This window comes from Geotrypetes seraphini, chromosome 1 (assembly GCF_902459505.1).
Source record: "Geotrypetes seraphini chromosome 1, aGeoSer1.1, whole genome shotgun sequence".
Lineage (NCBI taxonomy): Eukaryota > Metazoa > Chordata > Amphibia > Gymnophiona > Dermophiidae > Geotrypetes > Geotrypetes seraphini.
This window is the reverse complement of record NC_047084.1, coordinates 163,702,106-163,723,741: the sequence shown is the minus strand read 5'-3', so window position 1 is coordinate 163,723,741 and position 21,636 is coordinate 163,702,106. Positions and strand designations below refer to the sequence as shown.

The 21,636-nt window shown below is 45.8% G+C and overlaps 1 protein-coding gene across 5 annotated transcripts in view; it reads left to right on the top strand.

The window, feature by feature from the left end:
• Positions 1-21,636, top strand: part of DCHS2 (dachsous cadherin-related 2) — a 203,801-nt gene that overhangs the window by 81,779 nt on the left and 100,386 nt on the right. For 4 of the 5 annotated variants that reach the window (XR_004539141.1, XM_033941022.1, XM_033941032.1 and 1 more), the window contains exons 7-8: positions 7,390-7,489; positions 14,446-14,603. Coding sequence is in view for 4 of the 5 variants with exons in the window: in XM_033941022.1 (XP_033796913.1) it covers positions 7,390-7,489; positions 14,446-14,603 (258 nt within the window). In the remaining variant the exon portion in view is untranslated. Of the gene's footprint in view, positions 1-7,389; positions 7,490-14,445; positions 14,604-20,931; positions 21,144-21,636 lie in introns of those variants that run through there. The other variant, XM_033941046.1, reaches the window with a different exon arrangement.

Sequence of the window (21,636 nt, the reverse complement as noted above, 5' to 3'; positions counted from 1 at the left end):
TTGAAGATTTGAGCCATAGTATGCAGATCTGATGCGTCTTTGAACAGGCCAGGGCCTCAGGTTGCAGGTGCATCCATTCCTTCTTTCACAGGGTCTAGTATGCTTGGAGGATCCAGATTGCTTTGCTCTTACTGCATGGTTATTGAGCGCGATGCGTTAGAGCGTAAAGGATATTCAGAAATGGTCATTGCCACTCTTCTCAAGTCTAAGAAATAGGCTACAGTTTCTGCCTACGCTAAGGCATGGAGGACTTTCCAGCATTGGTGCGCTCAAGAACGTGTGGAGCCGTTTTTTGCTCCAGTATTGGTGGTGTTGGCTTTTCTTCAAGCGGGCCTTGAAAAGGGCCTCACCGTGGCTTTGCTTCAGGTCCAAGTTGTTGGGCTCTTGTTTCACAGCCCGGGACCATAGACCTATGATTGTGTCTCACCCAGACGTTGCCAGATTTCTGAAGGGTGCTCTCCATGTTAAACCACCAATCAAACCACTGTTCCTTTCGTGGGACCTTAACATGGTTCCCAAAGACCTCGCCAAGGCTCTATTTGAGCCTTTAGAAGAAGTATCCCTCTTGGATTTTTCTTGTAGCAGTGATATCAGCCTGGTGAGTTTAGGAGCTTCAGGTTGTTTCTTGTCGAGAGCCTTTCCTCAGAATTTCGGAGACTGGAATCTCCCTGTTCACTGGTTCCCTCCTTTCTGCCGAAGGTGGTGTCGGCATTTCATTTTAATCAGGAGGTCTGTTTACCTGTGTTCCAACCTATAGGTTCTAGAAAACAGGACCGCATTTTGCTCAAGTTAGATGTGAGAAGAGTGCTTCTTTGCAATCTAGAGGTCACCAATAAATTTTAGCCCTCTTTTTATGGCTGGCAAAGCTAATAATATGGCCTCTCAGAACAGCCTTGGCCGCATCCCAAAAAAGGACCGAGTCCTCACTCTGAGGGGCATTACCGTATTTTCGCGGATATAACGCGCACCATTGTAAAACGCGCACAGGGGTATAGCGCGCAGAAATCACGATGATATGTACAAAAACTTTTCTATACCGCGCTCAGGCATATAACGCGCATGCTGCCCGACTCTCCTTTCGCCCGCCCTGACTTTCCGTGCGCTGTCCCGACTCTCCGTTCACCCCCCCTGACTTCCGTGCACTGTCCTCCCTTGAAGTCCTGTCCCCCCTTGAAGGTCTGTCCCCATCCTGAAAGCCTGATGCCCCCCCCGACGTCCGATACATCCCCCTCCCCCGGCAGGACCACTCGCACCCTCACCCCGAAGGACCGCCGACTCCCCAACAATATCGGGCCAGGAGGGAGCCCAAACCCTCCTGGCCACGGCGACCCCCTAACCCCACCCCGCACTACATTACGGGCAGGAGGGATCCCAGGCCCTCCTGCCCTCGACGCAAACCCCCTCCCCCCAACGACCGCCCCCCCCCCAAGAACCTCCGCCCGTCCCCCAGCCGACCCGCGACCCCCCTGGCCGACCCCCACGACACCCCCACCCGCCTTCCCCGTACCTTTGTGTAGTTGGGCCAGAAGGGAGCCCAAACCCTCCTGGCCACGGCGACCCCCTAACCCCACCCCGCACTACATTACGGGCAGGAGGGATCCCAGGCCCTCCTGCCCTCGACGCAAACCCCCCTCCCCCCCAGCCGACCCGCGACCCCCCTGGCCGACCCCCACGACCCCCCCCCCCCCCTTCCCCGTACCTTTAGAAGTTGGCCGGACAGACGGGAGCCAAACCCGCCTGTCCGGCAGGCAGCCAACGAAGGAATGAGGCCGGATTGGCCCATCCGTCCTAAAGCTCCGCCTACTGGTGGGGCCTAAGGCGCGTGGGCCAATCAGAATAGGCCCTGGAGCCTTAGGTCCCACCTGGGGGCGCGGCCTGAGACACATGGTCGGGTTTGGCCCATGTGCCTCAGGCCGCGCCCCCAGGTGGGACCTAAGGCTCCAGGGCCTATTCTGATTGGCCCACGCGCCTTAGGCCCCACCAGTAGGCGGAGCTTTAGGACGGATGGGCCAATCCGGCCTCATTCCTTCGTTGGCTGCCTGCCGGACAGGCGGGTTTGGCTCCCGTCTGTCCGGCCAACTTCCAAAGGTACGGGGAAGGGGGGTGGGGGGGTCGTGGGGGTCGGCCAGGGGGGTCGCGGGTCGGCTGGGGGGGAGGGGGGTTTGCGTCGAGGGCAGGAGGGCCTGGGATCCCTCCTGCCCGTAATGTAGTGCGGGGTGGGGTTAGGGGGTCGCCGTGGCCAGGAGGGTTTGGGCTCCCTTCTGGCCCAACTACACAAAGGTACGGGGAAGGCGGGTGGGGGTGTCGTGGGGGTCGGCCAGGGGGGTCGCGGGTCGGCTGGGGGACGGGCGGAGGTTCTTGGGGGGGGGGCGGTCGTTGGAGGGAGGGGGGTTTGCGTCGAGGGCAGGAGGGCCTGGGATCCCTCCTGCCCGTAATGTAGTGCGGGGTGGGGTTAGGGGGTCGCCATGGCCAGGAGGGTTTGGGCTCCCTCCTGGCCCGATATTGTTGGGGAGTCGGCGGTCCTTCGGGGTGAGGGTGCGAGTGGTCCTGCCGGGGGGGGGGGATGTATCGGACGTCGGGGAGTCGGCCGGGCAAGAGGGCTTGGGCTCCCTCTTGCTCCGATCGTGGATGCGGGTGCGGGTGGGAGCGCGTGCGAGCGGTCGTTCGGGGTGGGGGTGCGAGCGGTCCTGCTGGGGGGGTGAATCGGGCGTCGGGCGGGGTGGGAACTATGTTTAAAAACTTTTGTATACCGCGCTCAGGCATATAACGCGCGAGGGGTATGCGCGGTACGTAAAATCACGTATAACGCGCGTGTTATATCCGCGAAAATACGGTATTCACCTTGTATTCCTTTCACCTATTCAGAAGAAATTCCCAAAAAGTCTGATCTGCATAGGCACCTCCTAGGGAGAAAATTCCCTGAGACCTGTTCGCCACCCCTGACCCCTTAAATCTATCCATTTGAGGGTCCCACACCGAACTAAAGTCACCCCCTAAAATTAGATTAGACATGTCTAAGCAGAGAAGGGCCACAGTTATGTCGCAGAAATTGCTTGTCATATTTGTTAGGCACATATATTGTACATTGCAAAGTGTCATTGATTTGTAATGGTTTGTAACTTTGCATATGACCTATGTGCCCTTCCAAATCTGCCCAGACCTGATCTACTTGGGGGATAAGCCCCTTACGAAAGAGAATAATTACTCCGTCCTTTTTGCCTTGTGCCGAGGAAGCTACACAATTACCCACACACCACTTTTGTAGTTTAACATGTTCACTAGCTCCCAAGTGGGTTTCTTGAAGCATGGCAGTATCGATTTTTTTGACATTGCAGAGGTTGTAAAATTTTAGATCGTTTAATTGGGGATGAGATACCCCCTACATTCCAAATGAGAAGTTTATCCATTAGATAATCCCTGTAGAAATGAGAAAAGACAAAAAACTGTACTCAGGAAAAAAGGGAAAGGGGCTGTCCCAGCCACAATTCACACACCCCCCCCTCCCAGCCAGAAAAAGCAAAAAAAAAAAAAAATTCACAACCCCTCTCTGCCAGCCACATCCTACAGACCAACCATCCATACACACTTCTCAAGCAAACCCCTACTACTGCCCCCCCCCAATCTATCCCTTCCACAAACCCCCAAACCCTCCCCAACCACCTCCCACCTGTCCCACTTCCCCACTCCCCAGATCCACAGCCAAAGCACTCTGCCCTTCCTCCCAGGGCTCCAACGATTACTTTGCCATGAACAGTAAACAAAGCAAAAAGTAAAACACACAATGATCCAGTAAGGAGCACTCCTTCCACATACTGGACAGGACAAAAGAAGACCCCCCCCCAGAGCTATATAATATTGTCATCTGTTCCCTACATTCCAAAGGGGAAGTAAAACAAGAGAAAAGGACAGCTTGATTCAGTAAAACATCCAAATTCACCATTGTCAAACCAGGGAAACAAGGCCCCAAGGTGCACAAAAAAAGTCAAAGTTAGTCCAGTGTATTATTGAGAGAGAGATCACTCTATCCCTCCAAAAACTAGTCCGAGCCAAACCAGGCCATTCTGTTCCGGAGGTGCCAGGTCTTTGCTCTCTCCCCTGAGATCTAGGAGAGGGTACTGGCAGGCCGTTATAACTCTAGACTATTAAAAATAAAAGGAAAAGAAGGAAGAAAGAAAAGCTTCTTTTAATGGGTAAAAGCAATGTATACCACCTTCTGGGCTTGCTGATAATGTAACAATATACTCCTTTGCAGCAGATTCAAAAAGTTTTGGGATGCAATTCCATATAATTTGCAGCTTGGCTAGGTAAAGTAGGCTAAAACGCACATTGCGCTTGATCAGTTGTGTGCATATGGGTCTAAAAGCATGGCGAACCGTTGAGTAGTCCTGAAAGCAGTGGATTTTCGCATTTTGATGCTCCAGCGATTTGCCTGCATTTAGAGCCTGCAGAATCTCCACTTTGTGGCGATAATTGAGCAACTTCAAAATCACAGTTCAGGGTCGCTCGCTCTTATCCCTCTGTGGGCCAGTCCTATGAGCCCACTCGATGTACAAAGGCCCAGCCACTCCAGAAAGTCCAAGGGAAGCTGTCAACCATTTTCCAGGAAAGATTTAAGTTCTTTGTCAGTAATGATTTCCAGGTAAGCATATTAAAGATTATTTCAATGTGAACGATTTTCCAAGTCATCCAATTTCACCTCAACCAAATCCAGTCTCTTGTTGGTGCGCTTGCAGTCTTCCGACAATGGCTGCAGTGTGTCTTCCATCACACCGACTCTCTCCTGTACTGCTCTGATATCCGTTGTAAGTGCAAGAAAATGTTGGTCCATTACTTCAAGCTTATCCAAAATTTGTTACAATTGTCTGCCTAAGGTAAGTTCCACAGCAGACTTCACCTCCGCTATAATCTCTACCGCCCACTCTGAACTCAGCAAAGGAGAAGCCAGAGAGGCCTCCGCCATCTTGTGTTCCCTCAACGAGGGCTCAGTCTGTCCTGTTTTCGATGATTTCACTACCATCTAGGTCTCAAGTGGCCAGAAAGGCTCTGCTGGTGGTAAGGGGGTACCCCTTCTTCCACAGCGATCAATTGCAGATTTTGCAGGGGGCATCGGGAGCAGCTAGAACTATGTCCTCACTGCTGCATACCCCTACAGGAAGATCGGACATGTTTTGTTTAAAAATGGCAATTAAAGAAAGATTCATTGAGCACAAAAAAATGTCTAAAGTAAGGTGAATTTTGAACCAAAAGGTTAAGAGGTTTTTCTGGTTTGAAAGTGACCATGTTTGACATTGTATTTTTATTTTTGTAAAACATTCAAAATCAGATTTGGACATCATATTGAGAACGGGCTACTGGGCTTGATGGACCATTGGTCTGACTGAGTAAGGCTATTTTTATGTTCTCTATACCTCCTAAGATATAATTAACTATACAGCCAAAGTGGGCTGTGTTAAGCCTTAATGAGTTGAATATTTTGGGTGGTTATTTGCATTACCATCAAGAAACCAGCAGTGATGCCCATTGTTCCTAGCTGTTAGCAAATGTCTAGGCTCCTTCAAGAGTTACTTACAGTATATATGAGTAAAAGCCAAAAATAAATAGTGTTTATCTAAAATGTAAATGTAGTAGTTATGGTATCTGCAAAGTGTGTTGTAGATGTTCATTTTTAGAAGCATGCTTTAATAGTAATATTTTGTATACCTTCTGTTCTTGACCCTAATATTATTTCTAAAACCTAGCGTGCCTCTTCTAAATTAGGGCTTGCTTTATTCAACTCAGAGCCTACTTTGTAGAAGTTAACACTTTGATTAGCGGTATTACTATTTACTTGCTTCATTACAATATAGTATATGGTATACACAGCAAGTGCTACCTTCTCTTCCAGGCAAAACCAAAGGCCGGTGACAGACATTTGATTGCTGTTTTAATTTTTGAGTTAAATTTACTGCAAATTCGATTTGTTAATGAATTTTAAGGGCCTGACTGTATTAGAGGCACAGTATCAGAAGAGAAAAATTAAGATTGCATAGAGATTTTTAAAAAATCTAAAGTCCTTTTTTCTTTTGGGAGAATAACGCTAAGGTGCTTTACAGGTGCTACTTGACACTTGTTCTCCTTAACCATCTTCTCCTTGTGGTTTCTATGCTTTGCCGTTAGAAATGGGAGAAAAAGGAACTATGGGGCATATTTAATGAACCTGTCCTAAGTGCCAAAAGAAGTGGGGGAAAAAGGAACTATGGGGCATATTTGGTGAACCTGTCCTAAGTGCCAGAAGAAGTGGGGGAAAAAGGAACTATGGGGCATATTTGATGAACCTGTCCTAAGTGCCAAAAGAAGTGGGGGAAAAAGGAACTATGGGGCATATTTGGTGGACCTGTCCTAAGATCAAAGCTAGTCATTATAAGCTGCAGTGTGAGTATTTTTCTCTTTAATAGGAAAGTATTGAATTGTCCCTGGGAAAATATGCTCTTCTTGAACATTGTTTTAATGCAGCTAAATTGGTTATGACTGGGGCCTAGAAGTATAGAGCAGTACCTTCTCATCAAAAGTGGATTGGAAAGTTGTGGTATATATATATGACTAGGGTTATCAAACGTCTGGATTTCCCCGGACATGTCCTCCTTTTTGAGGACATGTCCGGGGGTCCAGATAGCTTTTCAAAACCCGGCACTTTGTCTGGGTTTTGAAAAGCTTCCTCTAAATCTCGTTGGGCAGGAGGAAATTCGTGCATGTGCAAATTTCCTCCTGCCCAATTAGAGCAGACAGCGAGGGCGGGGCTAGGGCGGGACTGGAGCATAATAGCGCGAGGATTTGTGGAACTGGGCAGGCCTGGGGGGTGGGTCTAGGAGGTACAGATTTTACTATGGTAAAATCTGACAACCCTATATATGACATGGAGAAATTATTGGCAAAGAAAAGGGGCACTCTTGAAATGGGAGATTATTTGGAAGCCTCTGATCTCTGTATGAATGCCTGCTTGATTGGATAAAGTACATTCATTGCCAAAATTCTTTCTGATTTGCACTTGGGCACTTTGAACTTTCATTTGCATACCTTTTGTACAAAGTTTACAGGAAAGGGAGTTGTAAAGGAGATAAAATCTGTTTCTATGGAAGTGATTGGGGCTTTGCTGTTCTTGGTGATGATGTGGAGGTTATCTTGCACACTTTTTATTGTATATATTTGACACTTTTAGTAAAGTTCTTCCATAAATTAAAAATAAAATCTACAAGTGAACTTGTATTTTTATTCTCTCTGATTGTTTACCCTGATGCAGCCCAGGATTAGGCAAAATATGGCCCATTGGTCTCTTGGTGACCTTTGATAATACAAGGACTTTAGATGTTTTGTGCAATCTATAATCTTCAAATAATTATATTTTTGCTACAGGTTTTGGAAGCCCAGCAAGAAGATATGTTGGTAGTTGCATTATTTGCAAAGGACCCTGATGCTGTAGAAAATGGCACAGTCATGTATTCATTATCACCAGGTACTGTTTCGCAAGAATTTGTAGGTGCTCAAATTGCGTTGACCTCATTTGCTGTTGAAAAAAATCATAGATCTATGTTTTCTGGTAATATGAATTGTACAGTCACAGTCAGTTTTTCATAGATTTTGTATCAATCAGCCCCCTACTGGTTTAAATTTCTCTGGGAAGTCTATAGACCAAACAGATCTTTGATGTCAGAAGGTGGAATGAGATTATTAACGAAAACAGAAGACAGTATACGTGGCCGCAAAATCAAAAATGTTTTAATTGCTGGAGTGTCTCTCTGGAATAAGTTGTCGGGACATGTAAGATTATGCACTGACTGTTTCAGTTTTAAAAAATTGTTAAAAACCAAGCTATTCGTGGATGCCCATGTGTAAAGCCAAAACAGTTTAGGATTTAATATAAGTAGTTTCAGTGTTGGTTTTGAAGTCTGAAAGCAGATAGTTATGACCATCTATGTCATAGCTAGCCTGTTAGCAGGGTTTGATATGCAGTGAATTGTTTGTAGGGAGTGAGTGAAGTTTGTTACTCGATCTTGGAGTGAATGGCAGTTTGTAAATTTTTAAGTTTTGATTTGTAATTTATGCATGTTTATATTATGGAAACCGCTTAGGATATAGACGGTATATAAATTTTTAAATAAATAAATAGAAGGAATGTAGGAGAATGCAGTAGCCAGTATTCAGTGATCCGAGCCATGGTCTAACCCCTGCAGAGTACCCCAAGGATCACCTCTTTCTCCCACACTCTTCAACCTATACATTGCCTCCCTCGGCTCCTACCTAGACAAACAAAGTCTAACCTCCTACAGCTGTGCAGACCAGATGACATCACCATTCTCCTTCCGTTCGATCAACCAGCACCATCCATGGCAGATACAATACACAGAACACTTGAAACAATAGCAACATGGATGAAAGACCACAAACTAAAACTAAATCCGGATAAAACAAACTTCATCCTACTCAAAAATAACAAAACCCCAACCATAATAAACCTTGTCATAAACTCTACAACATACCACATCCAACCCACGTTAAAACTTCTGGGAGTGCTAATAGACAGAGGCTATACAATGCAGCCACAAATCAACAAAACAATAAAAAAATTCATTCGCAGTCATGAGAAACCTAAGGCAAGTCAAAAAATTTTTCGACAGAAAACAATTCCAACTCTTGATACAATCCCTAATCCTAGGCCTGATAGACTACTGCAACAAACTATATCTCCCATGCACAACAACCATGATAAAACAACTACAAACAATACAAAACACAGCCCTAAGACTGGTCTACTCACTGAAGAAATTCGACCACATCACAGAGGCATTCCACGACTCATATTGGCTCCCAATACAAGCGAGAATACACTTCAAATTTTACTGCCTTCTATTTAAAGCAATAAACGGAGACAGCCCAGCCTATTGGAACAATCGACTAGTTCAGTCCACCTCAACCAGACATAGGAGAACCCACGCACCATTCACACACCCTCCAACCAAAAACGTCAAAATTTAAAAACTGTATGACAATCTCCTAGCTAGTGGAGCTGCAAAACTTGACCCACAACTCTACAACCTATTGACCACGACCACAATCTACAAAACCTTCAAAAAAGAAATAAAAACTCTTCTATTCATAAAACACATAAAACCGAACTAACACAATCAGAAATGTCCCAAGCATCACCTGCATCACCTACAATTGCTACATATGAACTTCCAATATCATGACAACTCAGTTGTAATCCTTAACAACTCAAAGAAATGTACAATCTACTCCCTAAATGCTTCTAATCTCCAGACAATCCATTTGTAATCCGCCTTGAACCTCAAGGTAATGGCGGAATAGAAATCCCTAATGTAATTTATTCAGTAATTCTCACTGAAAGCGTTTGCTAGGATACAGGAGGCCTACACAGAAATGAAATGAGATGGTCACATAGAAGTTATTTAAATAATTGGGATGTGTTTTATGTAGGTAAAATGCCTGACACATAGTATAACTTGTCTTACAAGTTCAAACTGGTTTTTTGCAGAATTTGATTTCCTCAAAAGTTTGTGAAGATGTGAAGGGTCAGGCATCGACTTCCTCAAGTTAAACTCTTGAACGACTTTTGTAAACTTCGCATGTCTGGCTTCTATCATTGTATGTACCTTCTGTTAGAGGGTATTGCTCATTAGTGAGGGGCAGTTAGCAAGATTAGCAAGTGTTATTTTATTAATCAGTATTATGTGTATGCACTAACAAGTCTGGGTGCACTTATGGAAATCACAGTTTTGTAATACTACCGTATTTTCGCGGATATAACGCGCGCGTTATACGTGATTTTACGTACCGCGCATACCCCTCGCGCGTTATATGCCTGAGCGCGGTATACAAAAGTTTTTAAACATAGTTCCCACCCCGCCCGACGCCCGATTCACCCCCCCAGCAGGACCGCTCGCACCCCCACCCCGAACGACCGCTCGCACGCGCTCCCACCCGCACCCGCGATCGGAGCAAGAGGGAGCCCAAGCCCTCTTGCCCGGCCGACTCCCCGACGTCCGATACATTCCCCCCCCGGCAGGACCACTCGCACCCTCACCCCGAAGGACCGCCGACTCCCCAACAATATCGGGCCAGGAGGGAGCCCAAACCCTCCTGGCCACGGCGACCCCCTAACCCCACCCCGCACTACATTACGGGCAGGAGGGATCCCAGGCCCTCCTGCCCTCGACGCAAACCCCCTCCCCCAAAGACCGCCCCCCCCAAGAACCTCCGCCCGTCCCCCAGCCGACCCGCGACCCCCCTGGCCGACCCCCACGACACCCCCACCCGCCTTCCCCGTACTTTGTGTAGTTGGGCCAGAAGGGAGCCCAAACCCTCCTGGCCACGGCGACCCCCTAACCCCACCCCGCACTACATTACGGGCAGGAGGGATCCCAGGCCCTCCTGCCCTCGACGCAAACCCCCCTCCCCCCCAGCCGACCCGCGACCCCCCTGGCCGACCCCCACGACCCCCCCACCCCCCTTCCCCGTACCTTTGGAAGTTGGCCGGACAGACGGGAGCCAAACCCGCCTGTCCGGCAGGCAGCCAACGAAGGAATGAGGCCGGATTGGCCCATCCGTCCTAAAGCTCCGCCTACTGGTGGGGCCTAAGGCGCGTGGGCCAATCAGAATAGGCCCTGGAGCCTTAGGTCCCACCTGGGGGCGCGGCCTGAGGCACATGGGCCAAACCCGACCATGTGTCTCAGGCCGCGCCCCCAGGTGGGACCTAAGGCTCCAGGGCCTATTCTGATTGGCCCACGCGCCTTAGGCCCCACCAGTAGGCGGAGCTTTAGGACGGATGGGCCAATCCGGCCTCATTCCTTCGTTGGCTGCCTGCCGGACAGGCGGGTTTGGCTCCCGTCTGTCCGGCCAACTTCCAAAGGTACGGGGAAGGGGGGTGGGGGGGTCGTGGGGGTCGGCCAGGGGGGTCGCGGGTCGGCTGGGGGGGAGGGGGGTTTGCGTCGAGGGCAGGAGGGCCTGGGATCCCTCCTGCCCGTAATGTAGTGCGGGGTGGGGTTAGGGGGTCGCCGTGGCCAGGAGGATTTGGGCTCCCTCCTGGCCCAATATTGTCGGGGAGGCGGCGGTCCTTCGGGGTGGGGGTGCGAGTGGTCCTGCCGAGGGGGGAGAAGAATCGGACGTCGAGGGGGGGCATCAGGCTTTCAGGATGGGGACAGGACTTCAAGGGGGGACAGGCAGATCTTCAAGGGGGACAGGCAGACCTTCAAGGGGGACAGGACTTCAAGGGGGGACAGGCAGACCTTCAAGGGGGGACAGGCAGACCTTCAAGGGGGGACAGGACTTCAAGGGGGACAGGCACGGAGAGGCGGGGCAGTGCACCGAAAGTCAGGGCGGGTGAACGGTGATTCGGGGCAACCAGAGGAGAGTCGGGGCAGTGCACCGAAAGTCAGGGTGAGTCGGGGCAACCAGAGGAGAGTCGGGGCAGTGCACCGAAAGTCAGGGTGAGTCGGGGCAACCAGATGAGAGTCGGGGAGGGCGAAAGGAGAGTCGGGGTGGCCAGAGGAGAGTCGGGGAGAGCGAAAGGAGAGTCGGGGTGGCCAGAGGAGAGTCGGGCAGCATGCGCGTTATATGCCTGAGCGCGGTATAGAAAAGTTTTTGTACATATCATCGTGATTTCTGCGCGCTATACCCCTGTGCGCGTTTTACAATGGTGCGCGTTATATCCGCGAAAATACGGTATATAGGTAGGGTTTTGATATGGGGCTCATAATTGAAACTTAAATACATCTAAAAACCCGCCCAAGTTGGTAACTTGGGACGATCTAAAAGACAGGTCGTCCAAGTGCCGATAATCAAAATGGCTTTTTAGATGTATCCAGGGACTTTTTAGGCCTCTGAATCCTGCTGTGCACCCAGAGCTGAAAGGGGCATTTTTGGAGGATTGGTTAGCGCAGAATGTGGGCCGACCTAGACTTAGTCGTCCTGCAGGGATAATCGAACGTTTGACGAGACTGCCTGAACTTATATGTTGTAGTTAGACAATGTAAAGACAGGTATAAGTGCCCAAAAGGTATCCAAAGTGACTAGATAACCACTGCAGGGACAAAGTAAAGACACCCCCCTTGTGTTCACTGGCCCCGTTGAACCCCTACAAAGTTCAGAATAAAAATGTACATATCTGCCTCCGGAACATCAGCACCTGTTATAGGAAAGCCTAGTATAGCTGCACAGAGGTGGCTTAAGTTGTCCAAGGAGTGGGCTACTAAAACATAGAGAGGAGGACCCAGGCCCATAAGCCACTCTAACCACTACATTCATGGTGGAAAATGTGAACCTACCAAACCCCCCTCCCCCAAACCCTACTCTATTGCCATATGGTGCCACCTGCAACCATTGGGGTTGAAGACAGGTGGGTATAGTGGGGTTTTGAGGGTGTGTGGGGGGGGGCTCACCATAATCTATAAGGGAGTTCTGCTGAGATGTTTATGTGGCACCCTTTTTGTGAAAGTCCAGTCCATCACAATGCTGGCCCCCAACTACATCCAAATGGTCTTGTATAAATTTTTGGTTGAGAATGTGATATAAAGATAGACGTAGTGGCGGTCTGGATGATCAAATGCCTGGACATATAGATAATTTTCAAAAAAAATAATTTTTAGACATACTTTTCTAGAATGGACATTGTGGCGCTGCTGACTTTGGGCGACTAGCACACTGCATGCAAATCGGACTTAGACGTTTCTTTTGATTGTGCCCCTCCATGGCTCCAGAAAAATGGAAGTAAAGCCCAGATGTCTCTGTCTGTCCTCTGTACTTCCGTTGCTTTCAAGGGAAGTAAAACATAGATGTTTCAGTCCGCCCTCCTGTTTCTGGAGCCATATGGTAACCCTATATATAGGGTACTGCACAGAGCTTTATAGTTCAGAAGGGGAGTCTGATTGCTGAATCCTCCTTGTCTCTTAGCGCTGATACAATAAACACTTTCTTATAATACTATGAGGACTGGTCTTTGAATTCTCTACCAGTGTTAGTGGAGACTTTGAATTGGACTGTTTTGAGATACCCAGGGATACTGGTTACTGTTTGTTGCCAGGTTACAAAATTTATTCTTACTATAATACTGTGCATGGCTGGGCTTCTTTTTGGTCCCTTCAAATGCCTCTAAATCCTCTCACTTTTCTTTTCTCCTGCTAAAAGCCAATCTAGCATTATAGACATTTAAATTAAACTGCCTAGGAATTAGACGGTATAGAAATTTTAAAAATAATTTAAAAAAGTAAATGATTAATTTATAGAGCGTGTATGGTTGGGCAGACTGGATGGTTTATTTAACTGAGTAATTTGATCAAATACTTCTGTTTGCACTTTTGCTATTTCCATTTCACAGTTGGAAATCATTGTTCTAATCTCAATGTTTCACTCACTGGCTGGTTTCAGGGATACCCTTCTTTCCTGTTCAAAGAATTCTCCAACTCCCTCTGGGTGATGCCCCTATTTTCTGGTTAAGGGGTTTCCAGGTCTGTCCTATCACTATCCTCCTTAAATGTATAATAAATTGGGCTTTTGATTTTTAATTATAGTCGGGTTGGATTTGATTTAAATCACAATTTAGGAGGGTATTTATCGATGTGTGCTACTGTTAAAACAGGTTATTTTACCAAATATCATTCTATTTTAGAACAGGGTCCAATTATGGTAAAATAACCCATTTTAACAGTAGCACATATTCATGAATTCCCCCCTTAAATCACTAGTCAGAAAGACTTGATTTAAATTATGGTTTTCTACAGAAAGATTCATTCTTGCTGGTATAAGTTTAATAGGAGGAAGGAGTGGTCTAGTGGTTAGAGCTACAACCTCAGCACCCTGAGGTTGTAGGTTCAACCCCACGCTGTTCCTTGTGATCCTGTGCAAGTCACTTAATCCTCCATTGTCCCAGATACATCAGATTATGAGCGCGTCAGGACGGATAGGGAAAATGATTGAGTACCCGAATTTAAACCACTTAGACAACCTCCATTGATAGGCAGTATATAAATAAAATAAATATTTACATACAGATGAAGGTTTCAATTTTTGAAAAATAACTTTTCAGATTAGTTTTACTGTTATGTAAAAAAAACCACTGATTTGATTCTACTATTAGAAATATATAGTTCACCTCACAGTAATTATTTATCTCCAATTAATCATTCATATTTGGACATCTTTTCTGCTGTGCTTTATTGAAAGAAATATAATCATTGCCATAATAACAATTTAAATTGTTTTATTTAACCAAAACAATAACATTATAGCATATGTATTCGCTTAAACATCCATGTTAGCTGATGTGGTTAAATAAAATATCTTAAAAAAAAATAAACTTGGACTATCGGCCAAGTCCACACATGAAAAGCTTAAAATACTGTCTTCTCTAGCTCACTCATCTTAATCTTTACCTTGTTTGTTCATAATCTATTGCAGAAGAAACACTGGGTCACTTTAAGATTGATGCGAAAAGTGGGGAGTTAAGAACAACTATGGCTCTATCATACAGGCAAAGACCTCGGTACAAAATAACTATAACTGCATATGACCAAGGAACACCTCTCCTTAAAGGTCATGCAGTCATTAACATTCAGGTAACGCTATCTTTACTGCTTTCATAGTTTTTGTCTTTTCTCAAATGCAAGCAGGCATTATACTCTCACAGGTGGGGGTGACATCATCCATGGAACCCAGCACAGACAGTCAAAAAGTATACTGTCACTTTAAGATTCTGTGCTGGTGTTTTCCTGTCCAATATCGACTTGCGGGACCATCAGTTTTCCGCAGAGCTGAGAAACTGTGATTTGGAGTCTCTAAGCGCATTAAACATTTTTTCTTTTTTGTGCCTTCCCATTATTTTTTCTTTTTATTTTAGCCATAGTTTTATTTTTATTTATTTTCCTTGCCATCTGGTTGAAAAATTTTTATTTTTTTACCAGGTTTGCATTTCAGGCCTTCAGGCTCTTTTTAGCCTTTTTTTAAGGCTGGGAACATCAATGTTTTTTCCATATTCCACCTACTCGATCTTCTCAGGCCATAGAGCCCTTTCACTTCTCATTGGCAGCTTTTCCATCAATGTCAAAGGCTCCTAGCGGATTCAAGCAGTGCACTTGGTGCCTATGTCCCGATCATTGAGACATTTCATGCATGCATTGCTCTCATATGCAGAAGAGAGTGCTTAAAGCCAGGAAGTTGCAGTTTGAGAAACTTTTCAGTAGAACTTCCATTGAGAATGGCTGGAGACGCCGCCGATGCACAGCTGTGTACTATTCCAGCATCGACACCAGCACCAACTGCATCAACTATACATTCCCCATCATCATCAGGGGAAGTTCCCCATCATTGTAAGGGGAACTTCATATATAAGCTAAGAAGCATAAACATGTCTCTCCCCCTTGAAGCATACATTGTCTCAGGTATCATCTCCATTGACGCACCGATGCCCGATCGCCATTGCTACAGTTGGTGTCTCCTCTGAGGCATGCCTCAACATCGAGGTCCCCAACGCTTCGACACCCAACACAGCAAGCGCTTAATATCCCCTTGCCTATATTGGTACTGGCACCATCTCTGCAAGAACAACTTTGAGCGCTGTTGTAGAATAAAATGGCTGGGATGCCACAGTTGTACCCTGAGCAGCCTACTGCCTCATCATGCCTAGTCTTGTCCTAGTCTGAGCATTGCCTACAAAGTCTATTGAGACATCGTTCTCAGATTCCACATCTTCAAGCATCTAAATTGAGGAGATGCAGGTCACGTGCATCCTCATCCAGAGAGCACAACACACCAACCTCGACTCAGCGTTTGTCATCTAATTCTTAATGCTCTCATTACAATACAATACAACTTCTTATACCCTGCAAAACTCAACATTGAATCATTGCTGCTTTCAGCAAGTTGACATTCACCTCAATGCTCATCTCGATGTATGACTCAGACTTGTCACCATGCTCTTCCAGTGACTATCCAGATTTATCTGCTGATAAGTCTTATAGAATTCCTTCTGATCCATCTCCTCCACCTCCTTGTTGAAGGTCACCTCCTGAAAGTCATTTACAAACTTTTATCAGACAGATGGGAAAAGTGCTTCCTATCAACATGGATTCTGAGGCAGAGCCTCGAGCAGAGCTCTTGAAGACTTTAGACTGCAAGAAGTGGCTTAAGGACTGCATAAAAGTTTCACTTCACAATCTTATGAAGGATGCATATTTAAAAACTGGGGATCTCCACTCTCTATCCCATTGGCTCCATGCAAGCTGGACAGTATCTACAGAATACAGTCTTGCCCAGGGTTTGACAGACCACAACTACAACACAAATCTTTGGTTGTAGAGTCTGCCTTAAAGTGAGCAAACAGTACTAGAATTACACCAGTACTCCACTGGGCAGAGAAGTCAGAACCTTGGATAAATTTAGAAGGAGAGTATTCCAAGGTTTCATGCTCGTTAATAGACTCGTGAATTACAATTTTTACATGACATTCTATATGAAATCACTTGTACAAAAAAGTAATCTTTTGAACAATATTCATTGGAACATCTTAAATCTTACCAAAATTTGATCAGTGATCTAGAAACCAGAAAATACATGGTACTGTCTACATTTGATACCTTTGACAATCACCTCTTGCATCTTAGTAGTGTCCATTGCAATGTGGAGGCAGGCATGGCTGTGAATTTCTGACTTTAGGCACCAATGTTCAGGACTGACTCTAACGTATAGGAAATGATCTCTTTGGAGATTGTATAGAAGAAGCAACACAAAAGATCAAAACACATAACGACTGCATGACAACTTTATCAACTTCCAAATCTACGCAGTCTCATACCTTGAGGAAATATCCTAATACTTCCAAACACTCCTCTTATTACTCTAAGTGGAGGTATAATCAACCTTCTACATCCTACCGAATGACAAAACAGAAGCATCCCAGTCAACAAAGGCAGCAGAATACTCGGTCTTAGCCTCAATCCAAGGAACAGCAGTCTTTTTGACTCCCTTAAAAAGAGCATTTGGCAGCGTATCTCTCTCTTCCTCGGACTCTTTCCTAAAGAAGTTGTCTCCACCACTTTTACTATCAGTGGACCCTCATAATAACAGATCACTGGGTCCTTCAAGTGGTGAGTCAGGGCTATGCCCTCCATTTACAGCAAAAACATCCAAATCATCCTCCAACAGAGTCTCTTTTCAACTCCCTTCAGAAAACCCTCCTTCAGCTCAGTGCTGTAGAGCAAGTTCCCTGCAGGAGAGGGGCTGAGGATTCTACTCCCAAGTATTTCCTCATACCAAAAGAGACCGGAGGTCTCCATCCAATTCTGTATCTCCGTGCTCTCAACAAATATTTGGTAAAGGAGAAATTTTGCATGGTCTCTCTGAGAATCCTTTTACCACTGTTAGAACAAAAAGACTAGCTCTGCTCTCTGGATTTCAGGGAAGCGTACATCCATATTTCCATCTTACCCGCTCACAGGAAATGTCTTTGCTTTCAAGTAGGGACGTGCCATTTCCAGTAGAAAGTACTACCATTTGGACTGGCATCAGCACTGAAAATGTTCACAAAATATTTGCTGATAGTAGCTGCAACCCTGTGCTTACGCGGCTTTCATGTGTTTCCTTACCTACAGTAGACGACATGTCGATCAAGGCCTCTTCTTCGCAACAAGCTCACCAGGCCACCAATTCCACAGTTCTTCTTTTGGAACTTCTGGGATTTGCAATCAACTACCAAAAATTTCATCTTCAACCAACTCAGACCTTAGAATTCTTAGGAGCTCTCCTAGACATATCTCAAGCTTGAGCCTTTCTACTGCAACAGAGACTTGACACCCTGATTCTCATATGGAATGTCAAAAGGTCTCCTCTCTTCAACGCATCATTGCACGGCAGATGTTTCGTCTCTACTACTACTGCTACTATTAATTTTTTCTAAAGCGCTACCAGACGCACGCTGCGCTGTACAGAGTCACAAAGAATAAGAAAACAGTTCTGCTCAAAAGAGCTTACACTCTAAACAGACAAACAGGATGTCATGGATATAGTTAAGTGGAATGGTTAATCAGCAGGCTGGGTTGGAGGGCAGAAGAGTAGGGTTAAGGATTGTAAGCTACAGCAAAAAAGGTGGGTTTTCAGTCTGCTTTTAAACAAGGGAAGGGCCACATGGCATATTCATGTGACTCCGTTTGCCCAGCTACATCTTGGAGAATTTCAGTGGACCCTCTTGATCCAATGGTCTCGAGCCACCAGGGCACTTTCGCAACAGATACAAGTGACTTCAGACTTTCATCAGTCTCTCCAGTAGTGAATGCTACTGGCCAATCTTCCATGGTCCTTCTTTTCCACACTCTGCCACATTAGAAAACACTCACTACAGATGCTTCCATGCTCGGTTTGGGAACCCATCTCCACAGCCTTCATACCCAAGGCAGCTGGACGCCTCATGAAAAAAAACCTCTCCATATCAGTTTCCTGGAATTTTGAGCAATCTGCAATGCTGTCCACACATTCTAAGATCGCCTCCTCAGTCAAGCAGGTTGCCATGTTCTACGTGAATAAACAAGGAGGCACAGGGTCTTGTCCACTTTGCCAAGAAACCATATAAATCTGATCTTGGCCAGTTCCTAGCAACATATTTCTCAAGGCAGTTTATCTGGAAGGAAAACAAAACATTTTAGCAGACAAGTTGAGCAGACTCTTTTAATCTCGTAAGTGGCCGCTCAACCACTCTGGACTTCATATCTCAAGTATCTCACTTGGTCTTCTTTTTTGCTATTACATTGGCATGCCGGGTTAGTGAACTTCAAGCGCTCGTATCAGATCTGCTCTATACAATTTATGTACTATGATAATGTGGGTTTTTTGCACATGTCCAGAGTTCCTTCCGAAAGTTGTCTCAGAGTTTCATCTAAACCAGTCCATAGTTCTACCTGTCTTCTTTCCAAGACCTCATTCTCACCCTGGTGAAGCAGCATTCTTGCTTATTATTTCGATCAGACCAAACCTCACAGAGCTTCCACTAACTGTTTCTGTCATTCGATCCTAACAGACTTGGAGCTCCTGTCACCAAGAGAACCATCTCCAAATGGCTGATAGACTATATCTCCTTTGCTTATGCTCAGGCTGGACTGACATTAAAAGGCCATGTCACTGCACATAAAATTCAAGCAATGGTGACTTCAGTAGCCCATCTACGTTCCATTCCTATTGAGGACATCTGTAAAGCAGCAACCCATTCCTCAATTCACACCTTCACATCCCATTAGTGGTTGGAGAGTCATTCTAGATGGAATAGTCTGTTTGACCAAGCAGTTCTACAAAATAAATTTTCTACTTAAATGACAACTTCCCTCCAACCCTTTTGGTTTCACCAGGTTCATGATAGTTGTCAATAACACTCTTCTCATCGGCATGACCCTGGCAGCTTGGGAGTCACACATGTGAGAATATAATGCCTGCTTGTCCTCGGAGCAGGTGTTCTCCAACCCTCCCATCTCCTTTAGTTGGCTTCTTAGGTTTATTACTGAACTGATGGTCCCACGACATTGGGCAGAAAGGAACCAGCACGTGCACAGTATGGGTGGTCTTAAAGTTTTAAAGTAGCAGTACAATTTTTGACTGTCCATGCTAGGTTTTGTGGATGATGTCACCCCTACATGTGAGAATATATGCCTGCTATACTCGGAGAACACCTGCTACAGATGAGTAACTGCTATTTCTGCTGAAACAGATATAATTTTGAATCTGTTTATAGTCTCTGTTTAGGAATGGATATCTGTGTATCTCTTATGAATTTTGTATAGAGGGTCACAATTTTCCATTGAAGAAGTAATAAAACTTCTGTGTTGCAATTATTGTAGGGAGGAGATGTGTTAAATAAAAATGTTTCCTTTGGAAATGAAAAAGAAAACTAAACTCCAAGTATCTAAACTTGGAAATATATTTTTCTCCGGAGACAAGCATAAGAAATACAGGCACACTTGCTAGTGAAAGACCTCTGACTGAGCCTGTGTGCTGGCGCTCTCCCCTAGGGTATAGTAAGTTTGTTTGTGTTTTGAACCTTACTGAGCATATGCGTACACCTTGTCTACATATCCCTGAATCAGCAGCAACAATATATTGATGAGATCCCATGTCAGTATTTGATAAGGTACCAAAGTGTCCTCTTTGTGTTACTGACCCCATCTAATCAAGCCATGCCTTCTCTAGATTCAGCATCCCAAGAGGGAACAAAGGATTATATCAAATAGGTTTGAAACAGGACAGCTGAAAATCAGGTGTATTTTTCAAAGTATGGAAAATAACCGAAGCCGGTTGAGAAGGAGTTGCATTTCTTTCTGCCGATTGCTGCTGAGTCTGCTGGAATGACAGCTGTTGTCAACATTGAAAGCAGTATGCATTTCTCCTCTGGCAGTGCTGAACCAGGGCCCGGGGGGGACGGGGACAAGCTGCGTGGATTAGTTTTGCAAGGTTCTGCGCTTGCCGCAGGTGATGTTCTGTTTTTTTTTTTTTTTTAACGTATCTGCAGCGATACACTTTCATCCCCTGGCGGTACCTAACCTGGACCCTGAGGGGGAGGAGCAAGCGGCACTGGCCTCAGAGATTTCCGAGAGCCAGTGGCGTGAAGCACCACTGTGAGAGAGAGAGACAACCTCCATGTAAAATAATAATTGGAAGGATTCTTCATGGTCCAAGCAACTGTTGTGTAAATGGTCCGGTGTTTGTTGATAAGAAAATAAGAAAATGTGAGGCGGATTCCTTTTGCTTGTAGTGTTTTATTATTATTTTCTTTTTAGTCTAGTCCTGAAGAGAAAAACAGATTGCTGGTGAAGGTTTTGTTTTTTGGGTTGTTTTTTTTTTTTTTAGAAAATGTAATTATGTTAATTATTATTAGTTGTTATCGCTTTCTCTTCTTTTTTTTTTGTGAAGAAGGCAAGTAGAGGGGAGAGCTGTGACCTGTCAGGAGCCCGATTGAAGAAAAAACTAACTAACCAGGGGGTGGAGCTCAGGAGGCAAGGCTCAGTAAGTTTAAAAAAAAACAACCCAAAACCTTACTATACCTAGAGGAGAGCACCGGCACACAGGCTCAGTCAGAGGACTTCCACCAGCAAGTGTGGCTATATTCCCCTGCTGTCTATGGAGAACCCCTGTTTCAGGTAAACAATTTTACTATATATTTTTTTAGAACCTAATGCGTGCTCTTACTATGCTATGGTTAAAAGTAGCCATACTGTACCCCTTATATGAGCTTTCTTGCGTGCTAAGGCCATTTTTACCACAGCAGTATAATGGAGAGTGTGTGATTCAGTGGTTAGAGCTACAGCCTCAGCATCCTGAGGTTGTAGGTTTAAATCCATCACTGCTCCTTGTGACCTTGGGGAAGTCACTTAATCCTCCATTGTCCCAGGTAGGTTAGATTGTGAGCTTGTTAGCCTAAGGAAGTTCCTGATTGGTTCAGAGGCCTTAGGCCCCTCCCAAGGGAGGAGCCCGAGGTGTCTGAGCCAATCAGGGTCTTAGGCCCCTCCCCGTACATCACATGATACACCGGGGAAGGGCCTAAGGCCCAATGTCATCAGCGAGAGAGGAGGAGCAGGAGGTGTTTTCAGTACCTCCTGCTCCCAACTTTTAAGATAC